At 43.3% G+C, this 22,722-nt stretch overlaps 1 protein-coding gene across 6 annotated transcripts in view; it reads right to left on the bottom strand.

Annotated features, from left to right (window-relative positions):
• Nucleotides 1-22,722, bottom strand: part of garnl3 (GTPase activating Rap/RanGAP domain like 3) — a 54,289-nt gene that overhangs the window by 25,919 nt on the left and 5,648 nt on the right. For 5 of the 6 annotated variants that reach the window (XM_028972724.1, XM_028972721.1, XM_028972719.1 and 2 more), the window contains exon 2: nucleotides 11,594-11,663. In XM_028972724.1, coding sequence (XP_028828557.1) covers nucleotides 11,594-11,663 — 70 coding nt within the window. Of the gene's footprint in view, nucleotides 1-11,593; nucleotides 11,664-12,532; nucleotides 13,102-22,722 lie in introns of those variants that run through there. The other variant, XM_028972720.1, reaches the window with a different exon arrangement.

Here is a 22,722-nt window from a genome sequence, read left to right on the forward strand (position 1 = left end):
GGGCAAACCATTACTGTTTTCAGGGGCAGTGGTGGCCTAGCAGTTAAGGAAGCGGCCCCGTAATCAGAAGGTTGCCGGTTCGAATCCTGATCCGCCAAAGTGCCACTGAGCAAAGCACCGTCCCCACACACTGCTCCCCGGGCGCCTGTCATGGCTGCCCACTGCTCACTCAGAGGACAAATTTCACTGTGTGCACCGTGTGCTGTGCTGCTGTGTATCACAAGTGACATTCACTTCACTTCACTTCACTTCAAACATGCACACATTGACAGAAACACAATCAGGCAAAGTGGGCTCCATATTAAGTAACCAGAATGGCCTTGTGTGTTGAAATTGAATTTAGATGATGATGATGATGATGATGATGGGTGCAAGAGACAAACTCAGCAGGTGCACAAGGGAATGATCTTTGTCCTTCAATGTCCATTAAGAGAAAAACTAAAGATTTAAAAAGCGTGAATGAGCTTGTATAAGTTAAAAGCCTTTCATTATATAAAACATGCTAGTAAAAGTATGAGATAATGAGGGTTTCCCTCAGCAAGAGCTCTGGTTAACTGGAACATTTTCACTCACTGTACATTTCGGAGTCTAAGAGAAGGACCAAGGCACACTAATGGATTCAGGAAACACACACACACACACACACACACACACACATCTTCCTGCTTTCAGTCTCATGTTAAGTGTCGGGATGGGATCAGAGGGATCTACATCTCAGGAGACTGCAGTTCTCAAACTAAAACAACCAGTATACATTAACATACATGGAATAAGGATGTTATAAAATATTGCTATATGAATTTGTAATTTTAGCCATATTTTTGTATGCATCTACATAAATATTAGTTGATATTTAAATAACACATAATATGCATGTTCTACTAAAGTAAGCTTTGGTGGACCACAAAGAAGCATTATAAAATCTAGTGATATTTATTTAATAATATATTTTTAATGATAAAATATTTTTATAATGATATACATTTATCATTATTGATGAATGAAAAGGGCGATTCCATAAAATTTATAAATGAATGAGTATTGCCACACAATATAATGGCAAGACTGACAGATGTTTTTGCTGATAGAAAGCAGAAATGGAAATCTTCTCTCTTGACTATATGACAGAACAAAAAAAAATTCTAAACTGCACCAGAACAAAGATGTAAAAATAACTGTTTTTAATAAGGAACCAGTCTAAGAAAAGAACAGTATACTAAGTATACTTGTATACTTTAACATGACATGAACATGAACATGAACATTCATAACATGAAAAGAGCTTTGTGAGGCAGGCCTCAGTCTCTTGTTCAGGTCCTAAACTCCACAATTAGTGGGTTGGTGGTGCAGACCAAACGGTCCACTGCTTTAACTCATTAAGGCATGGAAGTGGAACGCCGGCACGGCGGCGCTGCTGCTGTCACTTAGTGGCCAGAGTGACAACAGCACCTGGGTCTGGCAGATAACCACTGTCAGACCTGGTCCGTGTCAGCAGTTCTCAATGAGACATTATGATCCTACCGATTACCATCTCTCAGACAAAGCCCAGACGAACACTGACTCACTGCAGGCAGGACGGACTTGGTGTTCACCCACAGAGGCAATGCAGAAGTCTCAATATAACCTCGACAAAAGAAATGGAAAAATCGAACAAAGAGTGTGGAGGACAACCACACACACACAATTAAAGAAAGAACAAAAAAAGGAAAGGCAGGCAGGATAAGGGGTGCCATCATCACCTCTATTGAATCTAAGGCCAGCGTAATGAGTGTGACCATGTCAGGTCGCTGTCTTGGACAATAAAGCCAATAGAATACATGACACTGGAAACCCCCAAACCCACTTTCAAACAACCACAGTCATCTGAGGAACTGCAGAGAGAAACTTGAGAACAGGGGACAGACATGGAAGAGCCTGCTGGAGCCCAGTCCCAGATCCCTGTTGGGAAGGGGGACAAACAGAGAAACAGAGAGCAATGGGAGGAGACGAGAAGCAGAAAGGAAGAGTGGGGGAGCATAAATAAGAACACTGCCATGGGGGAAGACGGTGCTGAGTAACAGGCACAGGTGGGGCTGACGGGTGCTGAAAACTCCAAAGAGAGGCTGAGTAACCATGACAACCTGCCTATTGACGGGCACATTACTGCCAGAGCAAGCATCGCATAAAGAAGATGCAGAAATGGCAAACGGCGTTGCACTTTTGTGGGGAGCATGAGTCGTCCTGAAAGGTCGTGCGGGGAAGGTGGGGTTGAAGGGTTGATGGGGCCACAACAATGACCTTTTCAGAAGCAGCATGGGGTCAGGGGGTTGAATATTTGAGCAAACACACATACCATAAAACGTCCCTTGTGTATCCACTATGAATGTTTCCATGATTATTTATCAAATTGTTTCTATGTTATTAGCAACACTGCATCACATTCAGAGAAGTTGCACCGAACGGTGATGCCAGCATATGAACACACACAGCACTTCAACCCAGGTACCTGCTTTACATTTTCTTCCCTCTCTCTCTCTCTCTCTCTCTCTCTCTCTCACACACACACACACACACAAAACAATTATGAATTCATCAAACACTCTAACTCATCACACAAGCTAATCCTGTTGAGCTGCTATGTTCGTGGCTGACATAAACTCGACTTATAGCCTCCAGCCCATGCGATTAGAGCACACACCTCACGCGGCAGATGCTTAAAAATACATTGCTTCTGCGTTCAGGCCAAAGTGAATCATGGCACCGTAACATGCACCGTGGTGTCATGTGCGGGCACGGTGCCAGGACCGAGGAATGCACTTTCATCTTACTTTTAATAACCTGAGATTCCATCTCCGTCTCCGGGACTCTAATTATCATATAAAGCTCTCTCTGGAAGGAAAATATTTTTGTTCTCTGGATATGGCAATATTCACGTTTTTTGTGTAAAACGCTACCACGCTGTCAGCGAGACAGCAACAGATTTCTCATCTGTGCTAATTATTCTAATTACTCTGGGTTCTGAATCAAATCAAGCCAACTCCCCCACAGTCACAAAGCATAAAAGCAGCGGCAAAGCCACGATGAGAGATATTATATTTACTTCATAGCATTTCAGTTATAGTCACATCAGTGACTGATCACTGATTACATGCTGACAGACGTACACACAGTTAATGTGTTACTGTACGCTCACACACATGCATTGTGGGAACACTTGCCGCTGGGCGTGTACATTTACATTTAAGGCATTTGGCAGACGCCCTTATCCAGAGCAACTTACAACGTTCTTCCATGTTACAATCAATGAAGTGATCAATTCTGGTTCACTAGGACCCCCAACTATGAATCCAATCTTTTTTATTCACTATGTGGTAGTTTCTATAAGTCAGACAAATAGAAGCTTACAAGTTAATCTAAATATTCTCTAAAGAGGAAGTTCTTGAGCTGCCGTTGGAAACTTAGATGCAAAGCAGCCAGAAGTGAGTTACACTCACAGAAGTGAAAATCTGTCACTTTAAAAGCTTTGTTCATTATTAGAAAATCCTTTACCATTATCTTGGTGTTTCAAATTTTGTCAATGATTATTGTTTTTTTTTTTTTTCATTTTAGTTTTGCAATTGTTCTCTTCAAATTGTTTTCATGTTTTTAATCTAAAGACAAGGGAATTTCTAAATGAACCTTAATTTAGTTAGGTATGACAAATTAATTTAGCATGGACAATCTGAAGGATGGGTAGACTGTGGTAATAGACACGGAAGCTAGAAAGACCTAAGACAGACTAAATGGCAAATGTCCTATAGATTGTGACCAATCTCCCATCTCAACATCCCTTCCCATCCCATCCCATCCAACAATGACTATATGTATTCATCATGTTTTTCAAAACTACAATCATATAATGTGCATAATTCATAATGAAAGTGAAGTGATTGTGATACACTGCAGCACAGGACACACAATGTAATGCGTCCTCTGCTTTTAACCATCACCCTTGGTGAGCAGAGTGCAGCCATGACAGGCGCCAGGGGAGCAGTGTGTGCGGACGGTGCTTTGCTCAGTGGCACCTTGGTGGATGGGGATCATCATCATCATCACCTTTGTCGTGAGAAGATGTCCCATTGTGGGAACACATGTTTGAAGGTAGTCTTGTGGTCATGGTTTGGGGTGATACAAACAACTGTGCAACACCCAGGTCCACAGAAGTCAAATTTCTAAATGTTAAAAATGTACAGCACATATTCATTCATGGTTCACACACAAATATGAAATCATTTTTGTTTCATGTAGCTACTGTGTTAAAATAAAAGTGATCTGTTGCTGATTGTGGATGTTTTAATGGGTTAAAGGTTCACCTCAATTTTTAGTTAAAAAAATTATACAACCACTTCATGTCTGCAGATTAAACTATTTCCCGACATGACCTCATAGGTGGGGTACATCTGTCCGAATAATAATTTTAATGCCATGAATGGTACAATCAACCTGAGCACTTGCGCCGCATCAAACATGACACATGCAATGAGTTTGTTAGAAAATAAACTGCTGGTATCAGAGCGCATGCTGTCAGCAGCGAGTCCGCTGGGAAGGTTCGGCTGAGCATGGCCGGTGTGCATCGTGTGCTGGAGCTCCAGGCATGTCCAGGGGAGAGCCTGGAGGTTAATATTTAATGGGGGATTGATTTTCATCTTGTTGGACTCAAGTTTGATAAAATGGAAGAAAAAAAAGAACAAAAGGAAGATGGAGAGATAGAGACAAAGCCAAAGGGAATTCATTAGACAATATGGTCAATCTATATGTTTTATTTATTTTATCATTAAAAGTAATGCATTCAAAATTAAGTAACTGCCCCGTGCATTGTCTAAATGTTCCTTAAAGGTCCCCTGACACAATATTTTTATGCTCTTAGTGGTCCCCTAATACTGTATCTGAAGTCTCTTTCCGAAATTCAGCCGTGGTGCAGAATTACAGCCACTTTGAGCCAGTCACACAATGAGATTTCCCCAGGACTCGCTGTTTTGGTGTTTGTAGCTTTAAATGCAAATGAGGAGGAAAGAGGCGGGATGAAGACGAGAGCGGCCTATAGAAGTTTAGGGGGCATTCGCGGAAATGACGTCATCGTCACCATTCACCAACACATGTTTGGCACAGACAAGGCATGTTGGCGTGTTTCCATAAAGAGATAAATGCCCTTGTGACGAGGTTCAGCAGCCTCAGTAAAACCTGAGCAAAGACACAGCTAAGTACTGACTGAAGAGAGAAAAATGACGGCCGGTCTGCTGATTATGACTGTGTAGATATGACTATGTAGTGCATTTGGTTTGAAAATGGTAACAAGTGGATTTGTTACTTTGAACACATCTACAGTCAGTTTGAACACCTTAAAGTGGGTTGTACCTGATTACACACAAAAGCATGAAATGTACTATGAAGTGTTACAATCATGAAGTTGTTAAAAGTGTGTAAGTGGTGTTCAAACCTAATGAGATCAGACTGCCTGGGTTGATGAAGTTAAAAAGCACTAGAGAATGAGAGTGACTAAATGTGCTTCATATGCATTCTGGCACAGAACAGCAAGGACCAGAGACATGTTCACACTTGCTAAGACTTAAACACACACTCACACACATGTATACATTGCAAAAACACTCTGTCACCATAACCCCCCCTTTATTAGTCAAATAATTGTCAAATATGATTCAGAGGTCTAACATTAACCCATTACCATATTACGACACAGTCACACATTCAAATTCAATTAAAAAACAACAAAAAAATCAAACAGAGGCCATCGACTAATTAATAGAATTCATTAAGCCTTCATTAAACCTGCTTTGTTTTGGAGAGAGAGAGAGACAACCTCATCCCTGGCCATAACAGTAGCAGCGGGTTGTATTTTAATTAGTCTCTCTACAAACACCAATTAGACATACAGGGCATTACGGAGCTTAGAAATCCCCAAAACATTCACAACAGAGATGTATTACACAATCAGTTTAGGGACACACACTCTGTCTGCTGTGAGACATGCAGTTACTAGAAAACAAAATCTCTGTAACAAATATGGAATATATTGTAAGAGAAGGGATGAGCTAATAAACATGGTATCAGCTGAGAAAAGGACTAGACTGGTGGTACAGAGGAACCAATACCACAGAAAATGAACCACTACATTACAATTATAGGGAGCTCGTCTCTATCACTATGTTTTATTAATGCTGTATCAATTTTATAACACTTGTAAAGTTAACTATGTGTGCTGTGACCGGGGTACGGTGACAGGTTTGCATTATCCTCATCCTCATCATCATCATGACCTTTGCCTTGAGAAGATGTCCCATTGTGGGGTTTTGAAACCCGGGTTCACAGACATCAAACTGCTCAACATTAAACATTGTTGCCACAAAAAATTGCAAAAGTCAGAAACAAAAAACCCAAAACCTAGAGCAGCATTATTTTTATTTATAAATGTGTTTATTGGGATTAAAGCATGAGCCATAACAATATTCTCAAAAAGTTACTAAAATAACTCAAATAATCCCCCCGTCTAGACCTCAATAAAGAGTAAACCAATAAAACAAGGAAAGAAAAAAAATACACACACACACACACACTACACAACCCCCCCTCCCAAAAATACATTAAAGGCCAAATACATCATTTTACACCATGAGTCACCATTGTACTCCACACCTCCACCACACCAATGGAAATATAGCAAGACAGATAAGAATATTTTTATGCATGACATATCAGCTTCTTTGCCTCTTTCTTTTCTTTCTTTTGAACAGTTCCACCCCCTCTGTCACTGTATACTCGCCTTTCTCGCTCACATTTTTCGCCATGTCCGTGGGTGCTTAGATACGGCAGGCAAGAACTGCCAAACTCCCCAGCAGGAAAGGCTCTATAAACAGATGCTTAACACACAGTGAAAAAGAGACAGAATATTAGCCATGGCATTTATATATCCTCTACCTTAGAGGTTCTCAACTTTTTTTGCATGGCACAAAACCACAACCCAATTAATCAGAACCCGTCCGCAAGACCAATATTCTGTTGTGTTTCAGCGCAACACATAGCACAGATGTGCACCGACCAGGAAGTTCCAAGCATAAGCCTAATTCATGGTAGGCAAGGTAGGGCACATAAAGTCCCTGACAAAAGTCTTATCTGTTTTGTAGAAAAACCTGCTATTAACCTGACTTTTAATTAATCAATTGGTGTTAGAAATAGCTCATATGAAAAGCTAAACCCAATCAAATGATGTTTAATGCATTGAAATGAATTAGTTTAATTGAAAAAAAAATCGATCGTTTAATCAAGACAGAAAGGTCGACTTTTTAGCAAGACAAAAGTTTTGTCGCCTATACAGAAATTGATCAAATTTACTGCAAATACAAAAATATGTCAGCAAATTAGGTAGTGGGGCTGTGAGATCCAAATTGAGTATCTTGTATGACTTCCATGAGCTTGAAGGACCGTATCCATACAGTTTGGCAAGGATTCATACAATTTATTGATGAAGTAATCAGGAATAAAAAGAAAGCAGTCTTGCATGCTTCCCAGAGTTCATCAATATTCTTTGGTTTCGTCTTCCATGCTTCCTCTTTCATCCTACCCCACACATGCTCAATGATGTTCATGTCTGGTGACTGGGCTGGCCAGTCCTGGAGCATCTTGATCTTCTTCGCCTTGAGGAACTTTGATGTGGAGATGGAAGTATGTGATTGAGCACCATCCTGCTGCAGAATTTGGCCTCTTTTATGGTTGGGAATATAAAAGGTAGCAAAGATTTCTTGGTATTTCAGACTATTGATGTTGCCTTACACCCTGCAGATCTCTCACACACCCCCATACTGGATGCAACTACTGGTTCAGTCCTTATTAATCTCAAGACTGGACTACTGTAACTCCCTTCTAGCTGGTCTACCTCTATGTACCATCCGACCTCTACAACTCATACAAAATGCAGCAGCACGACTAATCTTCAACCTTCCCAAATTCTCCCATACCGCCCCTCTGCTACGTTCCCTCCACTGGCTCCCAGTAGCTGCACGCATCAGGTTCAAAATACTGATGCTGGCCTACAAAGCCAAACATGGAGTAGCCCCATCCTACCTCACAGCCCTTATTACACCTCGCACTGCACCTCGTATACTCCGAGCCTCCAGTACTGCTCGCCTGGTCCCTCCATCTCTGAAGGTACGAGGAAAACATTCATCTAGACTCTTCTCCGTCTTGGCCCCTCGGTGGTGGAATGAACTTCCCCTCGAGGTCAGAACAGCTCAGTCACTGAGCACCTTCAAACGACAGCTCAAGACCTTCCTCTTATATATATATATTAATATTCAGATTAACTTGTAACCTTCTTATTGTCAAACTTCTGTTCAGAATCTACAACAGAGTGAATAAAAAGATTGTATTCATAGTTGGGGGTCCTAGTGAACCGGAACTGATCTCTTCATCGATGGTAACATGGAAGCACATTGTAAGTCGCTCTGGATAAGGGTGTCTGCCAAATGCCATAAATGTAAATGTAACCCAGACCATGATTTTTCCACCACCAAACTTCAGTTTTCTGGGTGAATCTCGGATCCATGCGGGCTCCAGCAGGTCTCTGCAATATTTGTGGCGACTGTGGTGTAATTCACCAGAAGATTCATCTGAAAAATCCACCTTCTGACACTTTTCCAGCGTCCATCCTTTTAGCAGGATGTGGATCTTGGCAAATGCCACACCGTTTTTTCAATTGTCTTTAGTTTAGTGCTGGATTCTGGGCACTGATTCAACCATGGAGGCCATTTCGAGACAGAACTGTTCTGGTTGACACAGGGACTTCAGGTGACCAGGTCTCGTGGAGCTCTGCTGCAGTGGAAAATGGGCTGGCCTTGGATTTTCGAGCTAACAAATGATTGTCTTGCAGGATCTGCCTGACCTGGGCTTGTGTGAAAAAAATGTCTCCAGTCTCTTCAAATCTTTTTTTTATCCTCTGTACTTGACGCTGAGACACATTGAAGTTGTCTGCAACATCAGCAGTGGATCTGGTCTTCAGCCTCTTGTTAATCAGAATGAATCTGAGGCATGTTTGCAGAGGTCTAGTTGCAGTTGATGTGAAGGTCTAGTGTACTGGGGTTCTTTTTAAACGCACCTGAGACCTAATTGATTATTAGTAACGGATGAAGTTCATATGACAAGGCGACAACACTTACGTCTTTGCAAAAATTTACTTAGTGGGCTTTACCAAGCTTTGAATATTAGAATACTTTTTGACAGTTTCATTTTGCTCTGAAACATTATTACAAAAGCTGTTGGAAATAATAAATGAGCCATTTCTTGTAAAAAAAATCTTGATTAGAAATATATTTCAGTGGCACTTGAGGTCAATTTGTACACAAGCGACAAGACTTTTGTCAGGGACTGTATTTGTCCTCACCAACTGTCCACACTATTTATCTATTTAGTGCATATGCCATAACATGTAAAATATAAAATAGAAAGAAATCTCCATATCCCCGGCAATTTCCAGATCCAACCTGCACCATTGCTTTTAACAACTGGGTTGAGAACCTACAGAGAACCTACGGAGAGTTAGTATGTGAATTCAGGGCAGAGCGTAGCTTCGTAAAAAATATAAAGAACAACTCAGTTCCTCTTTCACTGTCATTATATAAAAAGTGCGGTGTTTTAATGTAGAAACAGCCACATTTATTGCCAGCTCGGTTAAAGCAACGCTGGCACTTCACGCGTCTGGTACCAGAATGCCAGCATGCCATCTAAAAAAAAAAACCACACGTTGATGTAGTCAACCAAAGCCGACGTAATGAGGGGGTCTCCTAAATGGGAAAAAAATGATGGGATCTTAAAGTGGCTACAGTCTCTCTCTCTCTCTCTCTCAGATGCACACACACATAGTTGTATGCTGCATCCATCTGTTGTGGCTGATACTTAGCATGGGTCTTATGACTCAACTCTAATCTGACACACTCTCCCCCTCTCTCGCCACGCCACAAGCCCACACAGCCCCTCAGACGGTGCGAGAGGAAGCACGACACACACAGGGACTTCCTCCACGCCGAGGTTATCGAAGGGAGGCAGACACACTGCAGGCTGCGACTCTCTCGCTCTCACACACACCCATACACATAACCACAAGCTGGGTAAATATAACCATGTCACACAATTAGCAAAAAGCCACAAGACACTGACGACTGGTCGAAACCGAAAGCCTTGTTGGGGAGGACCTGACGAACAACATAAAAAAATTATTATTTTTTTTTTTTATGCCGATGTTGATGTTCGTGTGTCTACCCCAGTAATTAGCTGCCTCGATTGCCTCACGCACACGAACAATCCTATTCTACAGCGGCAGCGCTTACTGTATGCAAATGTTGACATTATCTAACCAGGGGCTTCTTTTGTTCACCATGCAGCAAAGGCTTTACCTTCCGTAATTAAACGTGACCGTGAGCGCTGTCGTTTGTGAATGCACAATTAGGTAATGCATTCGGGTACAGTGACAGCTCCCTCGGTGGGGTTCAGCTCAAGGAATGCGCCGCTGGCACGAGACATCGGAGGTCACAGCGGCAATGTGAGCCCAGCAACAGTCCATGCATTCAATGTTCTTAAAAGGAAAGCTGGTTTTCTTTAGCGCAATATAAAGTGGGGGGCTTTATAAACGCCACCTTGCTTGGATGGCAGCAGTTCACCCTCATAAATAAGACGCCAATCCATTACGGACTGTTAGTCTTTTTTTTTTTTAAGCGGGGGATGTTGAAAAGGCTCCTTTTTTATTATTTTTTTTCACTGATTTCACAGTGAAAAGATCAGTGGTGGCCTAGCGCATAAGGAAACAGACTGGTAATCAGAAGGTGCCACTGAGGTGCCACTGACCAAAGCAGCGCGCCCACGCACTGCTCCACGGGCGACTGTCGTGGCTGCCCACTGCTCACCCAGGGTGATGGGTCAAAAGCAGAGGACACACTTCATTGTGTCACCGTGTGCTGTGCAGCAAAATCACTCCACTTTCACTTTTCTATCACTAGTCTACTCAGACAGTTCAATAGCGGGTACACTGAAAGCTCTAGGTATTTATTTATTATGGTTTTGTTCATGAGGCTACTCTCGCTCATTTATTTCCTGAATGAGTACAATCCACACCTACAATCGAACCCCTCGAGGAAAGAGCAGTGCACCTTTCGCATTGCACCAGTGGTGGTCCAGCGGCCCCGTAATCAGAAGGTTGCCGGTTCGAATCCCGATCCGCCAAGGTGCCACTGAGGTGCCACTGAGCAAAGCGCCGTCCCCACACACTGCTCCCCGGGCGCCTGTCATGGCCGCCCACTGCTCACTCAGGGTGATGGGTTAAATGCAGAGGACAAATTTCACTGTGTGCACCGTGTGTTGTGCTGACAATCACTTCACTTTATTTAAGCTTTTTAGATTAGACCTCATGACAGCCTACAATCTGGCAAAGATTCCCCCTACCATGTCTTCTCCTGCTGGACGGCCCGGACGCGGTCCACGGGGTAAAAGACGGACCAGTCACACACCGGACACCAGTGACTCATGAACGCAATGGTGGCGGCGACGGCGGCGGAAGGGGCGCTCGGACACTCACCAGTTCCACTGACCCGTAGTGCTTGCGACTGAACTCTCCTCGCCTGCAGCCCAGATCCTCTGAGGCGGAGCTGCAACAGCACAAATCCAAACGTTAACATGCATGTTCTGTGCCTTCAGCGTTCCTGTGTGTGTGTGTGTGTGTGTGTGTGTGTGTGAGAGAGAGAGAGAGCCAGTCACACCAATATGAAGATCATGTGTTTACCTTCTGAACACATGATCTTCATATGATGTAATCATAATTTGGTGAAACATATTTTACAAGGAAGAAGCCTGCGTCAGCAATACCGTGACTCCGATCTGATTAGTCCAACCCAGCGACAAGGAATCTGGACCTTCTAACAACATTCCTACAATGTCGTTTTTACAAATAAGCATTTGCTCTGCGGAATAGTGAAAGTGAGGACGTTCGGTCTCTCACGGGGATTTTTCTCCGCAGAAGACGCACCTATACACCAATTCTCGCGAAGGGAAAAGTATAAATTCCACCCGCCCGCGAGCCGATACGGAGTCCGCGCGCGCGCGCGCGCACGCACGCACGCGCACCCGAGGGCGGCCGGTTGCGCGCGTCGCACGCGACTCCGTTCCAGCGCGAGCCGTTGGCGTGAATAATTGATGCTTTTTCCGTGTTTCCCAGAGCCGCGAAAGAGAGAGAGAGAGAGATAGAGAGAGAGAGAAAAGAAAAAGTAGACGGATACTCCAAAGATCTCAAAAGTTCATTTCGTATTCAAACCCAACACCACCACCTCCACCCCTCCTAATAATAATAATAATAATAATAATAGTAAGGCAGAAAAAGTGGAGCGTTCTCTTGCTCCAATACGACGCAGGATGACGCACCGCGACGCGAAGTAACGGTGCGGCGCGCCCGGCTTGGTACTTCTTACACCACCGGCTCCGGTGTGGACGTGTTCGGAGTGAGAGAATGAAGTAAAGTTACCGCTGGGTGAAAGTCAACAGTTTGCTGGCCGCGGGGTCGGCGCCGCTCATGGCCCCATGCGACGGTGTCTTCTTCAGGCTCCGTGCTCGGTTCGGTTCCGCCGCGGTTCCTGCTCAGGGCTCCAGCATCGTCCTCCCCCGTCTCGCCCCGTTTTGTTTTTTTTTTTTTATTCGGTTTTATTTGATCTTAGTCCTTATTTTAATTAGCGTCCAGGCTGCGCTGCTGGCGACCGGCGACTTAAATACGGTGCGCGCGACTAATAAACCTGCGGGAGCGGGGTGGGCGGGGCTCGATCACACACACACACACACACACACACACACACGCACACACACACAGAGGAAGACGGTAATTTACTAACCCAATGCGTGAAATTACATTGCCTGTCTCTGAGCGAGCTGTATCAGGAGCCCGTATAATCATATCTTGGCCATTGAATAACAGGAGTAGGGTTCAAACAGAAACACCACACCACCCCTCTGCCACGCTCCCTCCACTGGCTCCCAGTAGCTGCACGCATCAGGTTCAAAATACTGATGCTGGCCTACAAAGCCAAACATCCTACCTCACAGCCCTTATTACACCTCACACTGCACCTCGTATACTCCGAGCCTCCAGTACTGCTCGCCTGGTCCCTCCATCTCTGAAGGTAAAAGGAAGGCATTCATCTAGATTCTTCTCTGTCTTGGCCCCTCGGTGGTGGAATGAACTTCCCCTTGAAGTCAGAAGCGCACAATCATGGAGCACCTTCAAACAGCAGCTCAAGACCTTCCTCTTCAGAGAATATTTAGATTATATTGTAACCTTCTTATTGTCTGACCTATGTATAGAAATTACAACATAATGAATAAAAAGATTGGCTTCTTAGTTGGGGGTCCTTGTGAACCAGAATTGATCACTTCATTGATTGTAACATGGAAGCACGTTGTAAGTCGCTCTGGATAAGGGCGTCTGCCAAATGCCTTAAATGTAAATGTCAACACACACACACAAACACACACACACACACACGTGCGCGTGCACTGCTGTACAAGCCCGACGTCTCTTTTTTCCAATCAGGACATAAGATTCTGTACCGGATTGCTGATGCTACTCTGCTGCTGCACATATGGTGAAGGAGATGCACCATAATAATAATAATTATCAGCCATTTTATTTGTCATCTGCCATGGGTTCAGAGTCAGGCTGCACAAAGCAGGCCACTTCCAAATGCTGCTCCTGCTGGGACTGGTAACAACTGATGAGAGCATCGGAAACTTTTTACTCTTTTACTTTACACATTTTTAACAACTTTGTTCCATGTAGATACTCAACGAATATAATTTAGTCATGCAATCCCAAAGAGGGACCGTCCCTGGTGCTTAACAGCAGCTTGATTGAATTGCCTGAGCAGGACTCCTCACGGCTGTAACCGAGACCCCATACCGCGCTGGAACATCAGTGTTTATATGTGTATACTGTAAATGTGCTTTCCTTTTTTTTTGTGTGTCACTTATTTACATGATTTACATGCGCAACCTCACTTGTGTGGCACTTCATCCTGGAATAATGTCACTCCTATTTCCCCAGAAATACTGACCTTATTCCAGCAGGAAGACCAGCACTGGGATATCACATCATCCCAGCAGCAAGAAAAATGCAATAGAATCCGGAAAAGGTTCTATATTGTGGGCGATACGTGTGTTTATTTGATCATGGGGACGCCCCGAGGTGCTGTGCTCTGTGGTTGTGTAGGTAATGTGGGAGAGGGTGTTGTAAGTGTACATATGATACGTGTGCGCGTGTGGGGGTGTATGTTCTTGTCCAGTTCTGATCTCATACCTCTTTTTTTCCCCCCGTTGGAACTGGAACTCTACCCACAAGCCCCCAGTCTTGCTCAAGACACAAGACAACGAGGTCGCTCATTCGCCAGAGACGCTCCTCATCTTTCGCCATCTTTTTTAGTGTATTCTCTCTCCGTCTCTCAACATCTCTCCGCCCCTCTTTCTCTCCCTCACACCTCCCATCACTTCATCATGTCTTCTGCTTTATTACCCCCGTCAGGTTCACTCGCTCCACGCACATTATCCAACGGAGTTGAACGTGGACGATCAGATACGGGGTAATGCTGACAACAGAACACACGTAAATATACACACGGACCCCAAACTTCCCAAGAAGGGAAGAAGTGTGCAGGAACGCTGTGCTGCACACTCGCTCTGCGCGAGGCCACATGTAATATGATGCAGGCAACTGCTCGGGTGTCATGAATATTTCAAAGCCGAAATGAAAAAAAAAAAAAAGCGTTCCAGGGGGCATCGTGGAAAATGCCCCCTTCCTCTCTGTTTATGTTCAGACGCCTTCCGGCGTGAATTTGTGCTTCCTGTGCCTGCCATGCGAATGCCGGGAGAGCGTTCACGGCGAAGCTCCGATCCAGCGCTTCGGGGGCCATAAAAGTGTGGAAGATGGCAGCCTCTGGGTCAGCCTGGCTTGAGTGCTCCTCTCCCCGCCGCTAATGTGCTCGGAGCACTCAGTGGTGCACAGAGCCGTGAGGCTCGGAGGAACTTGCCGGGTGCGCCGCATTACGAGACCTTTCGCTGCAGACAGACGCCCCGTGTTTGTGTATATCGCGCCTGATAAGGTGACTCAGAACGAGAGGTCAGATCCGCCAGACGCCATCACGGGTTGCCATGGCAACAAAGGCCCACCCTAGGCAGCCTTAATCGATGACACGGAGAAGCTAATGAATCCAGGAATTATCCGCTAGTGCAAGCACACACACACGCGACACATACGTATAATCGACAATAAAATAATAACGACACCACCGTGCCATTAGAGGGATGTGACATCAGCCATAAATCCAGCGGGAGGAAGATGAGGGGAAACGACTGCCCATAAATGACTGTCCCATCCCTTCAGACTGATCAGACTGGGTTCACATTGAGTCCCCTTGGTGCAGATTACATTAGGTGGATCTGGCCTTGAGTCGGGGACAGAGACAGCGGCGGGTCTACTCCCTTGATACAGGATATTTTGACCAATCACAAATGCACAAATGATATTTCACGTGCTTATATGATGTTATGTCCAGTTATGTCTTATGAATGGAACAGGAAGATTTTTCACCAAGCAGCTGCTCCACAAACATCTCATCATATATTATGGGTTTCCATCAGATTATGCAAATTTTCCATGTCAAGTGCTGCAGCAATACAGCGTTTAGCATGAATGGGTTTGGAGAGTGTGTCAGTGTGACAGAAGCTGTGCAGATGGTTTCTGTTGTAAAAGCCAACACACAGAGGATATGGCATCATATGCATCATACATACAGTTCAGGGCAAAATGCGCTACACTACAAAATGCAATCGAGGGATTATTTTGTCTACGCCACGCCACTACGTTAATCCTGCTGTAGGAGCCCGAGGCACAGACAATTAAGACAAACAATGTTAGTTATCACAGTGCCGCTCAGTTTTATTATACAACGCTTCCTCATAATGAGGAAGTATAGAATACTGTATGTTGAAACTGGTTCATCCTCATTTTGCAAATGTTATTATTTAGAGGTGGGCCATGTCATATAATTTAAGTCATTTATTTTGCCCAGGACAAAAAAGACGTCACACCATTAGGCGGCGGAGTTATGAAAGTTGCAATGGTGAAGGCTACAATAGGCAGGCTACAAGAAGCGGTAAAAAAGTAGCTGCTTCAGTGGTGTGGAACAAGCAGATACAGAACACACCACAGTAACATGCAAGGAGTGCAAGAAGCCTGTAAAATCGAAAGGGGAAATACTTCTATAACTTGTTTCAACATCCCAAGCATCAGCACCCGAGTCTGTGCCCGGACTGTCTGAGTGCCTGCGAGGAGAGTTCAGCAGTGACAAACAAAGCTCAGCCAGTTCTGCATTTCATCACTGAATACTGGCCGCGGGGTCGGCGCCGCTCATGGCCCCATGCGACGGTGTCTTCTTCAGGCTCTGTGCTCGGTTCCTGATGAATGTTGAATCAACTCAAGAACCCCGGCCGGATGTCTGGTCACCTACATAAGGACACGTCACCCAGAGTATCAACTACCTGTTCGCAGCTGATGAAGTGCTGTGGTGCAGCAGAACCTGTCAACTAAATGTATATTATACTTTAATTTACAATAAAAGCATTTATGACATTAAACTTTGTTAACATTCATTATATTGTTTTCATTTTATGCAATGAAGGACTGAATTTAACATTTAAAGGTCCCCTGAATTTCTTTTCCGAAATTCAGCCTTGGTGCAGAATGACAGCCACTTTAAGCCATGCCTGAAATGAGTTTTCCCCAGGATGCGCGGTTTTGAAGTGAAAGTGAAGTGATTGTCATTGTGAAACACTGCAGCACAGCACACGGTGACACAACGAAATGTGTCCTCTGCTTTTACCCTTGAGCAGTGAGCAGCCATGACAGGCACCAAGGTAGCATGGTGTGGAGACGGTGCATTGCTCAGTGGCACCTCAGTGGCACCTTGGCAGATCAGGATTCGAAACGGCAACCTTCTGATTACGGGGCCACTTCCTTAACCTGGTGTCTTTAAATCTTATGAGGAGGAAAGAGGCAGGTATTACCAGAAATGATGTAATCAACACCATTCACCAGCCACAATACCCAAAGCACCATAGACACCCTAGACACACTTTAATTAATGTTAAATAATCTCACAGAGTGAAATTTTCATGTCCGGGGACCTTTAAACAGTATTTTACAGGAAATTTAAAGACATCAAGATATTGTGTATCATGATATAGCCTAAAGGACGTAAACCCCAGCACTATTATGATTTTTAAAAAGTTTTTTATCTACTTGTTCAACACACACTTTTAATTTAACTTATACGTCAGTTTGTATACCAACATACAGTGGGGCAAAATAGTATTTGGCAGCCACTGATTGGGTAAATTGTTCCACTTAGAGGAGAGAGCTCTGTAATTTTCATCATAGGTACACTTCCCATGACATTCTCCAAAAAAAAAGTGTTGTTTTTTATTTAAATTTATGATTAATATATTTTTGTTTCCTGTATCTCCCATCCAGTCACCCAGATGATGTCACTTCTGCAATGACAACAGCATTAATTATATTTCAGGATACTTCTGATGCTAAAAATCAATAATTAGACAAAAATATCATCATTTTTTGTTGACTAAAACTAGACTAAAATATTAATGGATATGTCTGACTAAAAAGTTCAGACGTTTAGTTGACTGAAACTTGACTAGACTAAAATCTGGACATGACTAAAACTAGTAAAGACTAAAATCACAGCTTGATGCAAAGACTTGACTAAAACTACAATTACGACAGACTGCCAAAAACAACTATACTTCCAAGCCTCCACTGGATCGTTCAGATTGTATCTGTCAAACTTTAGACGGACCTGGACATGTGCTGCCTTAACAGGATTACAGGATTTTGATCCATGATGACATGTTAGTCACCTTTGTTACTGTGGTCTCTTCTTCAGGTCATTGATCAGTTCCCTCTATGTAGTTCTCCATGTAGGTGGTTCCATGTAGTCAAGATCATTTGTACCCCACAAGGTGAGATCTTGCATGTAGCCCCAGGTTGAGAGAGATTGTCAGTGATCTTGTATTTATGTTATTTTGTAATAGTTATCTGCTCTCTTCTTCTGAAGCTGCTTGCCTATTGTAGATTGGCTCATCCAAGTCTTGTGAAGGTGTACAATCTTGTCTCTGGGTTTTTTACACATGGTTGAGGTTGAAGTCTGACTGTTTGAAGCTGTGGAGAGGTGTCTGTTTTTTCTTTTACAGATAACCAGGTCAAAAGGTGAAATGAATACAGGTAACGAGTGAACGATAGAAGAGCTTCTTAAAGAAGAAGTAACAGGTCTGTGAGGGCCACAAATTTAGCTTGTTTATAGGTGCCCAGGGGGTGAATTCGAGGACATAGTTCTTGTGGTGGTTACCACTGGTTTATGCTGGTGGTGACACTTGGGCCTTGTGAGGGAACAAGGACAGTGGGGGAGAGACAGGTGAGGGTTCAGGTAGTCACCCAGCAGGGATAGGAATATATGTTGGGGGAAAAGGCAGCGTCGTTGGAGTGAACAGGAGGTGGGCTGGCATTAGAATAGTCATCGGTACGATTTTGGAAACAGCAGGATTTGAGTTAGACGAGGGGCAGGCAGAGATCGCAACAGGAAACAGGCAAGATTTCGGAAACATTGAGGGCAGAGGAATGAGTTCACTACTGACAAGTGGGTGGGGAAGCAGGAAGAAGATGGGATGTTTATAGAGAGATGGTCTTCCTCGCCAGCATCCGGGTGGACCATATTCTGCAAGGAACTCACTACTGGTACAGGAGTAGCCAATGGGCTCACTTCATCCATTTAATTCTTGGTGTCCTGAGGTGCAGGGTTCACATGAGTCAGAGTTTAGTCATTAGTAAATACATCATTGTGACATCTTGCTGTTTTCATCAATTACAGTAAAAGTGTGTAACACTTTACTATGTTTCAATCAATCTTACTACTCTTAGCTCAGCTCCAGAAAATGTAAGTTACTTGTTCCTTTCCTTGACTCTTTTTTTTAACTCTCATTTGAGCTAAAAAAGTGAAAATTATTATTTTCAGTCATAAAAAACCCTGCAGTCTGTTATTCTGTGTATGAGTCATATTGGGCTTTTAACTTTAATGCCCCTAAATCTGCGCAGTTCACAGTGGGAAATGGCAGGGTGCTGCTCTGGGCCTGTGCTTTATTTACATTTTTTATTTTTTCATTAAGAGTGACGTTCAGATACGTTTTCCAGCTCCAGCCCACTGGGAGAACTCTTGGTTAAGTGTCCTGAGTCTGTGATAGGAATCAGAAAATCTAGACCAGGAATTTGTTTTCACAAAAAATTCATTGCAGTAATGAATCCAATCACACTTTGTCTGAAACAAAAATTCCAGTCTTGTCCCTTTGGCTAAAAAAACTATATAATGTTGTGCTTGACACAAGTGCAAAAAGCTGCTGGCTTTACATTTACAGCATTTAACAGACATCGATGTCCAGAATGACTTACAGTCGGTAGTTACAGGGACAGTCCCCCCTGGAGACACTCAGGGTTAAGTGTCATCCACAGGGACACAATGGTAGTAAGTGGGGTTTGAACCTGTGACTTTGTGGTCTTTTGGTTCAGAGGTGAGTGTGTCACCCAGTAGGCTACTACCACAAGGCCGTCTCGATCAGTCACCACACTGGCAGAACAGCACAACTGCCTTAGTGACTGATTAGCATGCATTTGTATAGACAATTTCAGGAGTTCCCACATAGTTGCATTGTTTATATGCAATTGTGTATAATAGTGTGATGCAACATGCTGTCTGACAGACCAGACCTCTTGCTCATGGACAGATCAGAACCTGTCGTCACCTGACATTATCTTAAAGAGCATCTCAAGGGAGATTACCTTTAAATAATTACAGTGTCATGTGCAACAGAGGTCTACAAGCAAACACATAATGTAACAAATAACCTCTTATCATCCCCACTTGTACATTTTTTATCTAGAATTTAGAAAAAACCTGGAAGTGTTACATACTACCCAACACTTCTTTCCTTCAGGGTCCAATCAGGGCCCAATCTCATGGGTGTCTACCTGGTTTGTGTGTGTGTGCCTTACTGTGTGTCTCTGCACATGCAGTAGTGGCATTAACTGAGACTCTGGCATTTAGACTGCAGCAGGGCGTGACTCAAAGGGTTGCATCCATATGACCTCTGGGACAGAATGAGAACAGCGGAATAAAGCGGGGAAGACAGGAAGACAAGGGAGAGGTGATGAGTGCACAGATGCAAAAAAATAATCTCTCAAAAATCATAAATCTGGACCAATCTTAACCAAGATGGCGCCGTGTATGGCAGCCGCAGTGCTTAGCTCTCTTAGAGATTATTTATTTAACACACACTTATTTACATTTTATTTGCACATATTACCATACCTGTATAAACACATAATAAGTGGTCATACCTTTTTTATATTATACAATATATACACACAATATATTATATAAATATATTGTATAGTTTTTGCTATTTTGCACACTCTTTTGTATATCTGTACATAACTGCATTTACTACCTGTGTCATTGTATGGTGCAACTTAAGAACAAAAGTAGATTATTCACATAAGAATCAAGCACTCTTCATTTTTCAAAAGAGCCAATAGAGCATGAGTTTAGTAATTCAGTAATTGTTTCTACTGCAGGCACATAACAAGAAAAAAAAATCAAAGAAGAGCTTCTCATTCACAGCAACATCCTGCCCCCTAGTGGGTGTCTTTGTTCATCACAATCGTTCAGTCCACCAGCAGTTTACATTTTGTGTATCAAGTCTGTTGAAATGTTACTTCTCCTCCCGCCCACAGTACCTTCTCAGTATGAAAATGAAGCACCCCTATACCAAACTTTTAAAAAATGCTCCATGTCCGCTTACTTTTCTTAGAGTCTCTTCCATTTGCCACTGCTAGCTTTTGCAACCTGGCCACTTAAGGCCTCCCTTCTCTATAAGGCTATTCCAAGACAGTGTCAAAATAAAAAGAATCTGCACTGCAAGTTAAATTAAACAAACCAGAAAAACATGAAGAAAACACTTCATAGCTCATCGCATAAATGCATGTATATTGGTTTTGGGAAAATGAAGGTGTGCAGCGTGGACAGGCTGATAAACAGACAATCTCTGGCAACATTCAAATGACAGTATAATTTTACCATTGCATGAGAAGTCAGCAACATATGACATGAATGCAAAACGAATCAGATAGTTAAAAATGAACATGCTGTGGTAATCCTGATAATAATAATAATCATGTAATTACATATGAGTATGTTGATATTGGGCTATTTGGGGTGGCCCTGGTAAAAATCAGGTCCTCTCTGTCCCTGTGTTAAATGGCTTGGCTTGAGAGATATGTGTAGATGTCAGCTGTGCAATGCTTTGAGGGAAACTGTCAGGGCGGCGATCGGCGGTCTGAGTGGCAAGGAAGCAGGACAAATTTTACTTTACTTTTACTTTGAACAGAATCACGATATACAAGGCAACAAGCAGGCACGTCTACATACATACAATAAGACATACAATGACGCGGCGAGGACTAGACACAAGAGAGCAACTTAAATACACCAGCAGGTCAATGCAATTTCGTATAGCAGCAGACAACATTGAAACCAGAAAACTGAAACCAGCACATGCATCCAAAATACTTCTAAATTATGACTGTGACAGAAATAGATTAAATCATGGATTAGGGCAAGAAAAACCCCTTTGAATGAGTTATTATAAACTTTGTTAAAACTTGCTATTTAAACACTGCCAGCAACAAGCAACGTTTACTGTCAACACACCTGGCCGACCTACGGCATCCAACATTTTACTTCTTCCTCATGATGATGATACGGTTTAATGAAATCTCCTCTCCTTCATATAATCAACCTCTCCTCCATCTTTTGGTTGTGCATTACAGCATCAAAATATTCAACAATAGATAAAAATGCTTAATAGCGGTTAAGGAAGCAGCCCCGTAATCAGAAGGTTGCCGGTTCGAATCCCCATCCCCACACACTGCTCCTCGGGCGCCTGTCATGTCTGCTCACTGCTCACCAAGGATGATGGTTAAAAGCAGAAGACACATTTCATCATGTGCACCATGTCACAATGACAATCACTTCACTTTCACTTCACTTTAATATTCAACTTTGACCGCAGTGTAGGTCTGTGGAGGACTTTAGCGCACTCAGTTGACAGAAATATGCCATAGCAACGGAATACTTTAATCCAGGAGTGGTTTATGAGAAGTGGCCTACAGTGGTGAGTGGTCTAAAGTAATGTGTTGTTCCCAGGTCTGTGAAAAAATAAGACCCTTGGCATACAGTGGCATTAAAGTGATTAGTTGACACCATGGAACAGCACCAAGTGCACACAGTGAAATGTGTCCTCTGCATTTAACCCATTACCTTAGTGAGCACTGGGTGGCCATGACAGGTGCCTTGGGAACAGTGTGTGGAGACGATGCTTTGCTCAGTGGCACCTCAGTGGTCCCTTGGTGGTTCGGGACTCGAACCGGCAACCTTCTGATTACGGGTCTTTGCTTACCCTTTAGGGCACCAAGATTCAAAGCAAGGTGAAGAATTATTATCATCATGAATGCACAAAGAATAACGTCCCTCACCTATTCAATGTAAT

This window comes from Denticeps clupeoides, chromosome 3, assembly GCF_900700375.1.
Source record: "Denticeps clupeoides chromosome 3, fDenClu1.1, whole genome shotgun sequence".
Classification (NCBI taxonomy): domain Eukaryota; kingdom Metazoa; phylum Chordata; class Actinopteri; order Clupeiformes; family Denticipitidae; genus Denticeps; species Denticeps clupeoides.